Here is a 14,347-nt window from a genome sequence, read left to right as displayed (position 1 = left end):
TGATGGTTTCAGCACAGTCTTCTGCAGCTTCATCTCGCAGCTCTTTTCACTTCAGAAACTACACTCTGGTAACTGACCCCAGGCTACTTAAGGGAGAAACTTGCTTGTTTTTGTGGGGCCCTTTACATCTCAGTCCTGTGTGCTCTGTTTCCATTTGTATTGATGGCCCCAGAACTGCTGAAGGAACTGTTTCTGTTACTGGAACACTATCTGGCTGTACATCTGATAGATGGTGGTGGTTTGGTGTTATGTTGGGCTGGAAGTTATCTCTGGTCACCCTAGGAGGCAGACTTCATGAACAAGTGTGTGACACAAGGGTATTAAAATAAGAGAAGTTGTTCCCTTTGAAGCAGTGTATAACAATTAAGCTTTTGGTCAGTGAATTGTCGCTGTGGATGTGGAGGAGTTTGAGGTGGGGGGTTTTCAGTGCCTCTTAGGAGCAAACTGCAAATGTCCCTGAGCTAGAAGTTCTGATTTGGAATTTTTTTTCCCCCCAGGAACAATAGGGTCAAAAAGCAGGTACTGGGAGAAGCACCACAATCCATTCTGATGTACCAATTTGGAAATGTCCATTTCTTTGTGGCTCCCTGGCTCCCTGTCTCTTGGTCCCAGAAGCTGATACTGATAGACTGTTACTCAGCCTGTTCTTTGACTGCTTCTCTCTTTCTGTTCTCTCACTAGACCCATGTCTAGTGAGAGATGGATCCTGGCTGTAACACTGCCATTGCATCATTGCTGCTGGGCATGGAAAGATCTGTTCCTTATACACTCTAGGATCAGGACAAGGAAGCACTGCAGTGGTTGTTTGCCTTTGCTTCCAGAGCTGCCCTTTGAGCACCGTGCAGCAATCAGCTGTGGAAGAAGTACAGGCAGGGAAGCTCAGGGGTGCTGCAGGGGTCTGAGCACAGTTGGGAATAGGTCTTGGGTGGAAGCAGTTTAGCCGCACATCCACACAGGGCTAGGAAATGGCTATAAGTCACTTGGAAAGTTATTTTGGTGACCTATTTATATAAAAGTTGCAAGCAGATACTTTTCTATTCAGCAAATTACTTGGCCTTTTAAATGTTAACCCTTTAGTAGAAATTCCTGTTTCTCCATGACTAATGAGAAATTACATATATAGCTACTTTAACTCAATCTGATAATCAGAGCAGTTTTTCATTGGTTCTTGAGATTATCTTTAAAAATCAGGCACAGTAAGCTCTGTTTTATTATGCCACTGCTGCTACTGCCTGATCATCAACCACACAGCTTAAACTATCAAGGGACAGAAGCAGGGTGAAAAGTGACATTTCTTTTTTGCTGGTAAGACAGTTTACCATACTTCTGTTCTATGCATTCCAGTATGTAATGTTAGGGGATGAGTACTGAGCAAAATACTGAAAAATATTTCTTTATCTTAATGTGGAATTCTATATTGTTTCTTGAACTAGGAGCCTGAAGACCAGAAGTGTCTTTGCACTTTTGTTCTGATAGTTTGCTGAGCACAAAACACCGCTATTGCAATAATTCTGATGGACTGTGCTTGAAAGAAAGGCCATCTTGAACAAGGTACTCCTCTCTGATTGCAAGAGATGAATGTAAAGGAATCCAGCCAAAATAGTCCTCAGTGTTTGGGACTTTGTAGATATGAACATACTTTTTAAATGTATGTGTATATGTATGTGTGTGTGTATGAATATTGCTTTATTGCCGTCATCCTTTGAAGCAGCTTTCTTTCTGGGATCCAAGTATATAACATCTAAAAGTACATGGCTGTTTATGGGCATCATATTGTTGGGACAATGGCTCTCCAAAGATGAAGAGAGAAAAAGGCTTGTTATATGGGGCTCTCTTGGATAATCTGTGCAGATAAGAAAATCCAAGTACTTTTTCCTTATTTCCCAGGATAAGTCTTACATGACCCTGTTGTGTACATTTAATATGTTTCTGTCAGTTGTGTGCTTAGAGGCCTAGATATTCATAAGGTAGATAAGGTATCACTAATTTTTCTTAAAGAACCTACAAAAGTATTTTCTTATAGGCAGGGATGACTGTTTGCAATGGGTACCCCTCCTATTACACATACTAGCGCGACAGATTGTTCTGGAGACTCTGCACTTTGGGTAATCTTAGTGGATGAAGGGGTGTACCTGTTGGTACAGATGTGCTATTGCCTGTCACTTTTACTTTGTAGGTGCTAGTCAGTGTCCTATCTTAAGTGCCTGTTGGTGCTGCCTCTAAAGGAGACGTAAGCAAAGGAAGGGATTACGGCCAAGGGAGAGCAAGTCATTTATGACTAATTGCCAAGATGTAAGGAATGGAAACTGAACATTTGAGGGTCCAGATCTGCTGTGTCTGCTCCCACTGTGCACCACTCATTGTATCATAGAATTCTGCAATAGCTTCAGTTGGAAGGGATCTTCAAACCCTCTGCCATGGGCAGCACCACCTTCCACTAGACCAGGTTGCTCCAAGTCCCACCGAACCTGACCTGGAATACCTCCAGGGATGGGGTAGGAATGTCTTTTCTGGACAACTTGTGCCAGTGTCTGATTGCCCTCACAGGGAAAAATTTCTGCGCGATACCCCATGAAACCCTGGCCTCTGCTTGTTGGAAGCCATTCCCCCTTGCCCCATCACGACATGCCCATCTCCAGCTTTCTTATGGCTCTTTTATGTATTGGAAGGGACTCTAAGTTCTCCCGGAGCCTTCTCTTCTCCAAGCTGAACAAGCCCAGCTCTCATCCTGTCTCCATAGCAGAGGGGCTTCAGTTGTCTGATCGTCTCTGTACTTGCTCTAGCAACTCCATGCCCTTCTTATTTTGAGGACCCCAGAACTGGACACAGTACTGCAAGTGGGGGTCTCACAAAAGCAGAGTATTGGAGTAGAATCCTCTCCTTTAACCTGCTGGTCATGCTGCTTTTGATGCAGCCCAGGATACAATGGGCTTTCTGGGCTGCAAACATGCATGGTTAGACCTTGTCAAGCATCTTATCAACATCAGAATCTTGCTCTGGGAGCGAGAACAAGCAAAACACATTTTGAAAGAGTCCAGAGCCACTGCCAAATCAGAGCCTGATGTTTCTGACTTCCTCTGAGATTTAGGTGAGCATAGGAGATCATGTGAATGAGCTGCAACAAGAAAAAATTACATTGATTAAGCAACATACCTTACAAAAAAGTTGATATCAGAAGTGGAATAAAGCCAAGAACTCCCAGCTGTCTGCTGTGGGCTGGCATATAATATCATATATCTCAAAGAATACCCAAGCATATTGAAGAATCTTATGCACCTATCTCCATGCAAAATCCTTGCTTCATGTTTTATCAGGCTTTTGTAAAACTGATCTTACTTGCAGCTATCCAAGAGTCAGAGACACAAAAATCCTATTTTATGTCCATCCCTTTGAGCCCATTTACCTATACATTTCTTCTATCTCTTTTCTCTATCTCATCAAGCCTAAGCTTCTTGTCCCCAGTTTTAAACTCACCGACAGCCTCTTCTTGTCTTCCTGTCATCTCTGTCTTCCCTATCTAGAAGTTAACTCTATGATGTCAGCTTCTACCTCCCACTAGATCATTAAATCTACTTCTCCTAATCATCTCCCATGCTACTGCTTACACATTGAAGGTGCTGCTCACAATTCTCTTGGGCTACAACAACCTCATTCTTCAAGTCTCCCTGTAAAGCTCTGCTTTACAGAGTTTCTGAAACCTAGATGCTATCTAGGCTACCCACATGCTGAGGCTGTGTTGTCAACTGCTTGCACTACTTCCTCTCTCAGTGGTATCTGTCAAATAATTTATTTTACCTTATAAATTCTTATGAGAAACTGTTATATTTTTATTATGTGTTCAACTGGACCCCAAATCTGGGGGTAAAGCCCAGAATATTAATTTCTGGTGATAGATTTAGCAATAGCAGTCAGTCATCTGTCTTTCTGTTAATAAGCAGTTGAGAGTATTTGAGAAATCTGTGTTGTACAAATTCTGGTTAAAATTACTTAAAATTGCTTTTGGGAAGTGTAGACCACAGGAGGGGAAGGGAAAGGCACAGATACATGTTATCTGCTCATTTCCTTGAGCAGATAACAGGCAGAATTCTGCCCTGGAAACATACAGAAAGGATGGAAACACCATTGCAACCAGCTTGAGACCACTTTGGAAATCAAGGTCACTACCACCTCCTGGTGCTGATAGACTGCTGGCAGCATACCTGATGTATCATTTCAGGGCATCATCTCAGAAATTTTGTCTCTTTCCTGCACAGTGAAGGTGGTTCTCCTTTCTTGACACTAGTTCTCATACAGCTTTTCTGCCTTCACCCCCAATTTTGCAGTACTGCAGAAACTGGACATTAGAACACAAGAAAGCAGCGAGCAGTCTGGTCGCCAAGACATCTGGCTAAGAAGTTGTTGTGTCTTCCACTGCTAGAAGCTGCTGTGATTGCACCTGCACTGCCAGTGCAGGGCTTCCATCTGAGCTCACGGGAAGACTACAAGTCTTGCGTATATTTAGGCAAAAGGTTTCAGCAATAAAGATAGCCCCCCTTTGTAAAAATTCTTCACTTCATTTCTGTCTAATTGTGTCTACCTTCAGCGTCCAACTGCTGGAAGCTTTCCATGTTTCTGTCGTAGATTTTAAAAATAAGAAAAGAAAATACTTTTCTCCTACCTGAAATCATCTTCTCATGTAAGGTAGTTATGGCTGGTGTGAAAAGACTACTTAGCCTTTCCTTTGGCTAAGTTAAAGAGATTTACTTGCTCTGTAACTGTTGATTTCTGAGTAAATTTATCCAGGACTAAATCATTCACATCTCCCTTTTCAGAAGCATTTTGATATTGACAGCAATTTTTTGTTTAAAGTGTTGATTCCAACAGAAGAAAATAATGAATAGTGTTTCAAATGCTACATGTAGCTGCAATAACTTTTCTTTTAATTTATATGTATCCACAGTCTGTATGTTAGCTCCTCTCGTTTTAATTTACTGCAGAATCTCATTCAGCTGGTTATGTATTACTTCCTGAAATTATTTTCTGGTAAGTCTCTCAGAACTCAGTGCTCCGTGACCTAATTATGACTAATGTTTATGGCTTCTAACGCAAAAATTTGCATTTAAACATGCTGTATTTGTTTCCAGGAGAGCCAGAAATGTTTAACACATTTCAACCGTTGCAGAACTGAACAAAAAACTTCTTGTGTGGGAGTGGGGGGAGTTTATCAAATTAGTAGCAATTACCTGGAAACATTCTGTCCTGGTTTACTTATCTTGACCTAAGTTTTTTATTTGTTTGTGTGCCTGAACACAACTTCTTGTAAGCACATGAATAATTCTACTTAATGCAGTTCTATTTCATATTTAGTCAGAATTACTGTATTTATCACAGGGACCATAAGCAAACCTGATTAGAATGATAAGCATGAGAGACTTCATGCCTCCCAGTCTCACAGCTAAAATCAGCTAATGGTGACACTTCCTCTCAACAACCCCCACCCTGAAGAAAGTCTGCAGCAAAACAGGATATTTATGAAAAACCCATAACTGAAGAGGCGGTGAAGTGAAAGCCAGAAACACTCCTTTTCTCTTGATCAGTTTCTGAAACATCATGATTATTTTACAATTTAATTCAGACAAGGGGAACTATAGACAGGCACAATCACATGCAAGAAGTTGTACATGGATGCTGTTGTCTAGCTTTGTGAAATTCATGACTGGAAGGATATTCTTGTCTATGGATCAGGTTGCTTAATCTCTTCAGTAAAACAATCCTAATGATTACTATATCACAGCCCTTGCTAAGCATAGGCTTTTTCTCACACACTTCTATTCAAGACTGCTTCAGATCCTTTGTTGGTTAGAAATCACAATATTATTCTATAGTCAGGCTATATATGCTTGGTCCTGGGCTAAAATGCTGTACTTATTTTTTCTCCTACCCTGACACTCCTTCCCTTTTCCCCAGCTTCTTCTGAAAGAGAGATCATAATCTCTGGCAAGTTTTGTTTGGTATTTTTTCTTTTTTTTTCTTATAACAACTAAACCAAGCTCTTTTGAGACTGAACATTCAACCCACTTGTTACCCCAGTTGTAAAGCTCAGTTCAGTGTCTGTGCTAGTCAAATAGTGCAAACACGTTCCTTTAACATTTTTTTTAACTTTCAAAAAACTTTTTGTTTACACTGATTAGTGGTCTCTGTCTACAAACTCACTCCAAGTTTTCTGGGTTTCAGGCTCTTTGGAGCAGCCCTCTCCTTGCAGTGGTGCTGGGCTCACTTGCTGTGTTCAGGTAACAGCAAATAATGCAAACTGGAAATATCTTTTTAAAACATATTGCTACATAGATCAGGTCCACATTCTTCATATTAAATGTTGACAAAAAATCATCAAATCAGAAACTTTTAGTGAAAAAGTAAAATTTTAAATTAAAACATCAGGAGACAATTCTGAGAACTGAATTTTTGGTTAAAAAGAAAGTGAGCCCACTATAACCTAGTAGAGATGTAGAGTCCCAAATTGCAGAAGATGCTCTTCAAACATCCTTGCATAACCCTTCAGTGAGTTGGGGTAATGATCAGGCCCTAGGTATTCTATATCTCCCAATAAGTGCTTTGACCAGGATCATATCAGTTATTCTCTGTGTCCGTTTTCTGATTACACAGAAAAAATGCTGCTCCAGGAGGTCCGTGAGCTGCAAATGTCTGGAGGCTGAGAATGCTCAGAGAGGAGCATCAATGCTCTATTGCTGTGATTCTCTCTAAGCATCTGGTTTTGACTATGGTCAGAAACAGGATTTGAGGAAACATGAACATCGGCTCCAACCCACTGTGGCTCTCGGCTGCTCTTCAGTTGTCACAAACCAGATAACAAAAAGGCGGGAAGAAAGAGAGAACACCTACACCCTCTCCCACCCTTGATAAAATTGCAAGAATTGTAGATTTCCTTTCAGGCAGCTGGTGCTTTAGTGCAAAGTACTATTTACTGCTATGAAAAGAACAGTTCCCATAGAAGAAATTATATAGCTGAGTTGGTGCCCTCTCTGACAGATTCGGGATCAGGTTTTGTCAGGCTGGCAGAAGTAAGCAGCTAACGCTTCAACCCGCTGGTAAAAATACCAACAAAACTGGTCTGAATTATTATTCTGTTCTAGATACTATCTGGAATGGGAGGAGTTGTGTGGCAGTTGGGGCTCCAGCTGTGCATTGCTGCTGTGCTGCTCTTTGGTGGAGGAAGAGGGAGAGGTAAGAGGAGATCTGGAATAGGTCCACTGCACAAAGACAGGCACATGCCTGTGCTCATTTTTCATTCACAGACCCTTTGGTATGCAATCTAAGATCTTGTGACTGCCCTGTCCCAGGAGCCAGTACAGCTGGCTGACAATGCCAGGCCTAGGGGACTGAGCACATAGTGGCCAAGCTGGGCACCAGAAAAAGTGTAGCCACTGCCCAAGGCCCCTGCCCTGAGATCTTACACTCGTCTCATGTGGTGAAGTGTGTTGCAACAGAATAAGAACATGATGAGGAAGATCTGATGCAGTGTCAGCAAAGGAAGTACTAGCAAGTAATGCATTCATTTAGTGTGCTGAGCAAGGCATCATCCAGCGATATATTAATCCAGTTCTGGTCTCCTTCCTCTGCAGAGCTCTCTGGCAGCCTGAGCTGCCTGAATAACTACGTGACTACCGTGAGCTGCATGTGGGTAACGGAGAAGCCCATGGGCAATGGACCTTTCCACCTGCATTTCACCAAGTAAGAGCTGCACACCAAGAGCTGTCTGTGGTAGTCCCATCTCTGGCTTGGACAGGACAGTACTGAGAAGCAGAGATGGAGCCCAGCTGTGGGCTTTATTCCCTCCACAGCAGGAGACCTGTGGCACAGCTAGCTCTGCCACTCCATTACCCCAAACCTCAAAAACTGCTCTCTACTATGGTCCCACAGCCTCAGGGGCCTCAGCAGTCAAGTTGCACATGGCTGCATGATCTCCTGTCAGCTGTGGGCTCTCCATCTGTTCAGTGAACCATTCTGGCAGGCATCTCAGAGCAGAGAACCTTTCCTTCCTGGCCTCTGGGTCCCCATGACCTGGGAACTTCCAGAGCCCATCCTATGTAAAGCTGTCTAATCAACTTCTAATAATTTCTTTCCTTTTTGCCTAGAAAATAAACACCTACTGGTTCAATGTATATTAGTTTATATATAAATACAAGTCATAAGCTTCAATAAGAGATTTAGAATATTATCTGAATAATTAAATAGATTTAGAATATTATCTGAGTAGTTAAACAGTTATAAGCTTTAATAAGAGATTTATCTGAATAGTTTTTCCTCTAATAGTAGAAATCAGGTGAATAGTTTGCTAACTGATAGGCTAACTTGAGTTTAATGTGTTTAGGTTATGTAGAAACATTGTCTTGACCAGTAACTAATATATGAGGGTAAGCCACTCTGAGTTGATGCCTTATATTCTGCTAAGTAAAAAATAGCCTAACTTTTATTAATACTGGATTTTAAATCTATAGAAAGATGGGCAAACTGATAAATTGTGATATCCCAGTTTCCTGTGGATCACATGCAATGCGAAAAAATTGCTAATGAATGGCTAAACCACAAAAAGACAAAGCAACTTCAAACATACTTCGCTGTCAGTACTGGTTTGTTAGTAGTGGAAGAGGACTTAATGTACAGCTTATTGTTACCTCTGTGCTATGCACTTGTAACCAACTGTCCATCCTCCCCCATACCAGCCTGCTTTCCAGCAGTGACAGCAGCTCTCTCAGAGGGAGCAGGGAAAAGCTACTGGATGCTATGGGCAACTTCTGTGAGATCTGGTGCTCTCAGCAGTAGGGTTATAAAGGTGTCTTCTTCCTATCCAGCCCTGACATCCATCCATCCAGCTGGTTTGCTTGCTGTCTGCGCTAAAGAGGTTCATGGTCTTCCAGAGTGTGGTGCTGTGCTAAGGTGCCACATATGCATAAACTGAAAAGCACTTAAATTGTATGACTTGGAAGGGACTTTCAGTCTTTTTATTCTTCTAGCCTCTGGTCAAAGGGTCACAACGCCAGCTGCAAACTGACTGCCACAGAGAGCATGCAGAATCAGTACCACTGCACAATTCATTTAGCCAGCCAGATCCTGGATACAGATGGTTATAGAGTCTCTCTCCAGGGAAACTTCTTTGGATGCAATCAGACATACACGGCCTTTCTGGAGTACAATCCCCGCAAGCACAGTAAGTATGAACCAGGACAGATGAGAGCCGAGGCTCTGCCCAGCAGCTTCAGGGTAAGTCTGATATGCTGCCTAACAAAGAATGTCTCAAAGATAGCAAGGAAAAACAATGGAAACAATCAAGTCTGCCCACCCCCAGAGAGTGCGCTGTGTGAACTGCACCAGTAAGGATACAGTCACTGCGTCTCTCCATCCTGACTTTTCCCGAACTTCAGAGGGGCTGGCTCTGGAGCACCATTCAACAATACTTCTCATTTGCATCATGTTTTCTTGTGCCCTGGGTAATTTGCAGTTGGATTGCTTCAATTATTTGTTTGTTTTGTTGTTTTATTTTTCTCTAAGAAATTATGTAATGAGGAGTCATGGATTTTAATGGAGTGTCCCATGGCCTGGTACCAGGGTGAAATTCTCAAAACATGTCCATATTTGTGGTATGTTGTAAGGGCAGAATGTGATGTCCAGAGTGGTTCTTTGCTTGTAAGATTAACCCTAGGGACTACTGGAGTTATCCTTAACTAATGTCAGATCTGTAGCTGTTCTGATGCTGCAAGCTAACTTGGTCTGCTGCTAGTGTTAGTATCCCTCTTTAGACCCAGTTTGTCTTCCATTATTTCAGTCACCCTAACATCATGCATTTTCTTTTGTGGTGTCCCAAACACTGTGGAAAAAAACTCCACCTCCTCTATTTGCAGTAAAACTTGATCCACCTTTGAACATCCAGAGCAATGCCACTGCCAGCAAGTGCCAGATATGGTGGAGTGTGTGGAATGTGCCTTGGTACCTCGCTGAAATTCTCCAGTATGAGTTGCAGTATAAGGAGTACAGCATGTCCTGGGAGGTAACTGGATGAGTGATACAGTGATCCTACCTTTTTCGTTGGGTACAATGGCCTTGCCACTGAGCTCCATCAGCTGGCCTAAGATGGCCTTTCTGGTTTCCCATATTAAGGCTCAGAGATTTTACATTAAACATCAATACTGAAGTTCAATAACTCTTTTTCTTATGAACCCTGCATCATCATTCAGGCCCTCTTCTTGCATCTAAGAAAAGAAAACATGGAAAAGAAAAGAGAAGGGGAAAACCAACAAAAAAAGAGTATTTAAAAGACCATCCTTTTGCCCAGTCTCATTAACAGCAAGGCTTTGTAATACTTTGCAGGTTGCAATGAACAAGACACTGTCCAGTTCCCTGCCACGAGTAGAAATTGAAGCCACAGAGCTCCGCAGTGGCATCGCTTATGCTGCAAGAGTTCGCTGCAAAGTTTCTGAAAATGAGAATTCATTCTGCAGTCAATGGAGTCAGTGGAGCCAGACGACAGTGTTTCAAAGAGCAGGTACAAAGAATGTTGTTTTCATCTCATTTCATTTCTTTTAATGTCCATGTTACAAATAATAATAAAAAAAAAGTGGTAAAATGAAGCTTTTCAAATCAGAGCTAGCTTTCTTCAAGTATTCATAGCCAAATAATTTTCCTTAAGGCCTTTAGCTGCCTGTTTCATTTGCTAACCTTGGTTATTTGGGGTTCTATCTTGACTTCCAGACTTTTTATTATAAATTTTTGTGCTGATTCTTTTTCTAGATGTCCCAAAAGTCTCTGAAAAGATTCTAAATATCAAAACTATGCAGTACTTATTCATTCCTCTGTGTTTTGGCACTCTACTCTATTTATTCTGGAACTGCAAGCTTTCCTCAAGGTATGTGATTTTCAATAACTTCCCCTGGATCTTTATGGCCTGAAAAGGGTAAATCAAGAGTCATTACATTCCCTTTTCCTTCCTGTTTCTGCTGCAAAGACTCAGTCATTTCCAAAAGGTCTTCTGACAATCTTGGAATGTGACATGTTCCTCGGCTCATGATAGTTAATGACACACTATACAGTCCTTAAGGAGACCAAAGTACCTTTGAGACTCCCAAATTTGGCTGAAGTCTAAGAATGATGGTATCTTAAAGTTAAAGAAATTTAAGCACATGGAAATATTTGAAGTTTCACGTAGATAAATTAAAAGTGCAAGTACAGAGGAACCCATAAAGGTTGTTAAACTGATGTCAATGCTAAGCTATATGTGATATTCCTGGCAGGAGTCAGTAGGTAAAATACCAATAAAGGAAAAATAAACAGACTCTGATTCATTTGAGACCAAGTTGCACAGAGAAAAAGTGGTTTTAGAACCTTGGTTCAACAATCCTCTGCAGTTTTTTACTCTGGCAGAGGATAGGTACCTCTTTCTTTTTTACCTTGACATACCTTATGCTCCGTATACACATCATTCGTAGAGAAACAGAATACATTATGTTCACATGATAAAATATTTTTATAGTATAGACTCCAATAAAGGGGCAAGGATGTCTGGCAGAATTTCTCTGTTTAAATGTAATGAAACTAGAACTCTTTAAAACACTTTTAGAAACAGTAGTTTAGATCAAGTAAGCTGATAAACAAATGCTTAAATAACTCAGTGTATATAATGAGTAATAGACCAGTATATTATGTTTCTGACATATTCCAAAGAAACTTATGAGACTGTGCTTCAGGTTAGAAACATTAAATGCATGTACAGGCGGCAGAAAAATAATTGTGTGAGAAGTCAGAAATTACGATGTGTGGGCTTCTTGTGCAATCTTACTAACAAAGCGGGGAGGGGTTCATCTAGCCAGTATCGTGGAGACAGAACACAGAAACACTATTTTTTTAAGTTGGTGTTTTCTCACTTTAGGGCAAAAAACCTCATCTGCTTTAACATTCCCACGCCAGCTGCTTTTTTTCAGCCACTCTATAGTTTGCACAATGGGAATTTTAAGGTAAGAAATAAATTTCATTTCTTTCTTATGACCCTCCGTTTTTGACAGGAGGATTTTTTTTTCTGAGATTAATAATTCTAGCTCCTGAGCAGAGTTACTGACACGTGATTCTGATCTTCCTGAAGTGTTATAATTTCTCATTTTACTGCGTCCACATACTAGCTAACCACCAGACCTTCTGTCCAGCCTCTTGCTCCTTAGAAGTGGAACTCCTCCAGAGGCTCCCAGCTCAGACTGAATGCAAAAGGTGCACTTTTTCGAAACCAAAGCAATACCAGAAGCTTGCATTATATTCTAGTGGTGTAATCTTGGAAAAATTCTTGTAAAATTTTGTGAAATTAGCTTCTAGGTTTTTACCCTATTATTCTAAATTTGCCTGTTGGATTTGCACTAAACATCTGGGTTATTGTGCCAAAGCCATATAGAGAAAGAAAAGTTATTTTGGAGTAACTATGGAAAATGACCCAAACTTATTGATGCTTTCATTAGGACTGGGTTGGACTGAATGAGGCTTGTAGCCAACTTGAAAGAGAAGAGACCAGCAGCTCAAGCAAAGTGAATGCAGATAGAGTTTCTGATCTAAACACCCAAGAACTGATTTCCCAAACCTCATTGAAACCTACAGGAAGCACAGATGCGGTTACTGCAGAAGAAAATTTTGCATTTGCCTCAGGTCCAAGCCAGCAGTATGTCCCCAGCAGGTACATAAGGGCGGAAGAGATAGAGATGTGGCCGGCACTATTGTTTGCACCAAACTATGCTGATGATACCGTTGACCCAAAAATCTCTGAAATAATTAAAGACAATCTTGAGAGCCCTAGTGTTGGAAGGAATTATCCCTCTCACTCACAGCATGGAAAGGGTGACTTTCTTATGTTTCAAGAATCTTTGGGGATAAAAGATGTGTCCTTCAGTGGTAGTGACTATTGTACTTTGTGTGACAATGATACCACAGGAGGTTTGATTTCTGCTGAACTACTGAAGCTTTCTAATCACATCAAACATCAGAAAGATCAGTGACCTTCCCTGAAGAATACTGCCTACAAAGTTCCTTGCGCTGTCCTGTCACCTCCCAACACTGTCCTGCCAAGCAGCACAAATGGTGACTGTGCAGAGTTTCAAACATGCATCATTTTCAAACACATCCTCAATTTCTGTGCTTCAGAAGAAGATTGTGATTAAGTCCACTGTCTAGCAAATGCTACCCCTACAGGCATTCCCTAAATTAACCTCCTGGCTACAAGATCCAGTAACCCTCTTGTCTAAGGAGGCAGCAGCAGACCTGCTGTTTTCCTCTGGAAGAGCTATTATAGTTGTGTGCCTCTTGGAAGTAGCAGTATTTTCAATGTGATAAACCATGATTTAAACTCCATCATTTTGTAAAAAATATGCATGATTTTTCACAAAATCATGAGAAACTATTTTTGCTTAAGAAAGTAATTCTGTTTCTTAATATGATATTGATGAATTAAAGGGATTCCTGATTTGATCAGAATTTGTAATTGCTCTGTTTAAAGAGAATCAAACAGTAGGCCTTGTTCTTTATTATCTTGAATGGCTGTAACTTTTTATTTTGCAAGAACTAAGCCTCATTAACTGCTTTAACAAAAATTTATTTCAAGGTTAAGTGGCTGGGCTGATTTAATGGAAAAAAAGGTGAAAAATAAGAACAGCACACATGACCTTTACTTAATCACAGTAGAGGCCAGGCCCAGTGTCTCTCCAGGGCTTCTATTATTTCTCCAGAATTAATGAGTCCTTTGCCTATCTGTACAACAGGTACAGCCTTTGTGAGCTGAATCTCTGGAGGTTTACTTTCTGCCCTAGACACAGAAAATCCTATACATGATTAATAATCTACCAAGCAGATTTCTGGAGTCTTTGTTGCCTCTCTTAGATTTAATGGGCTCAACAGTTTTATCAAGCATACTGAGATATGTACATATACATCTGAACTAGCTGACCCATCTATATACACAGTCACACACATTCATTCCCTACTCTTTGGAGTGCTTCCCTTGTTTCTCTGGTGAGAGCACAGATTAGTTTAGACAAGACAAAGAAAGATTTCATGTAAAAGAAACAAAGTGGGTCGAGACATCCTTCCCAAAAAGTGTGCTAAACTATTGTGAGCAGTCTTTATCTGTAAGAAAAACAGGAAGAGAAGAGGAATTAACATCTGATTAGTGTGACAGCCAAAGGAGGTGATAGCAGTGATTAGTTTTCAGTATTGTAAGCAAAGGGCTTTTCTGATACCTGAAGAATATCCCATTTCTGGTTCTTGGTGCTTTTTAACTTACAAAAACTATATTCAAGGGTGCTTCTATTACTCTGCCACACTCTAA

At 40.9% G+C, this 14,347-nt stretch overlaps 1 protein-coding gene across 1 annotated transcript; it reads left to right on the top strand.

The window, feature by feature from the left end:
• Positions 1-1,213: 1,213 nt before the first annotated feature.
• LOC311160043 (interleukin-9 receptor-like) lies at positions 1,214-13,251 on the top strand (the record flags this gene model as incomplete). Its single annotated transcript, XM_084216497.1, is given in 10 exon segments — positions 1,214-1,238; positions 1,241-1,305; positions 7,131-7,221; positions 7,620-7,728; positions 9,012-9,205; positions 9,897-10,042; positions 10,363-10,537; positions 10,783-10,897; positions 11,918-12,002; positions 12,492-13,251. Coding segments are annotated over 10 exon segments (1,536 nt in total). The 3' UTR covers positions 13,023-13,251.
• Between the last annotated feature and the right edge of the window lie 1,096 nt (positions 13,252-14,347).

This window comes from Fringilla coelebs (genome assembly GCF_963513975.1).
Source record: "Fringilla coelebs genome assembly, chromosome: 16".
In the NCBI taxonomy this organism is placed as follows: domain Eukaryota; kingdom Metazoa; phylum Chordata; class Aves; order Passeriformes; family Fringillidae; genus Fringilla; species Fringilla coelebs.
The sequence above is the reverse complement of the archived record's forward strand: the minus strand, read 5'-3'. Positions and strand labels throughout refer to the sequence as shown.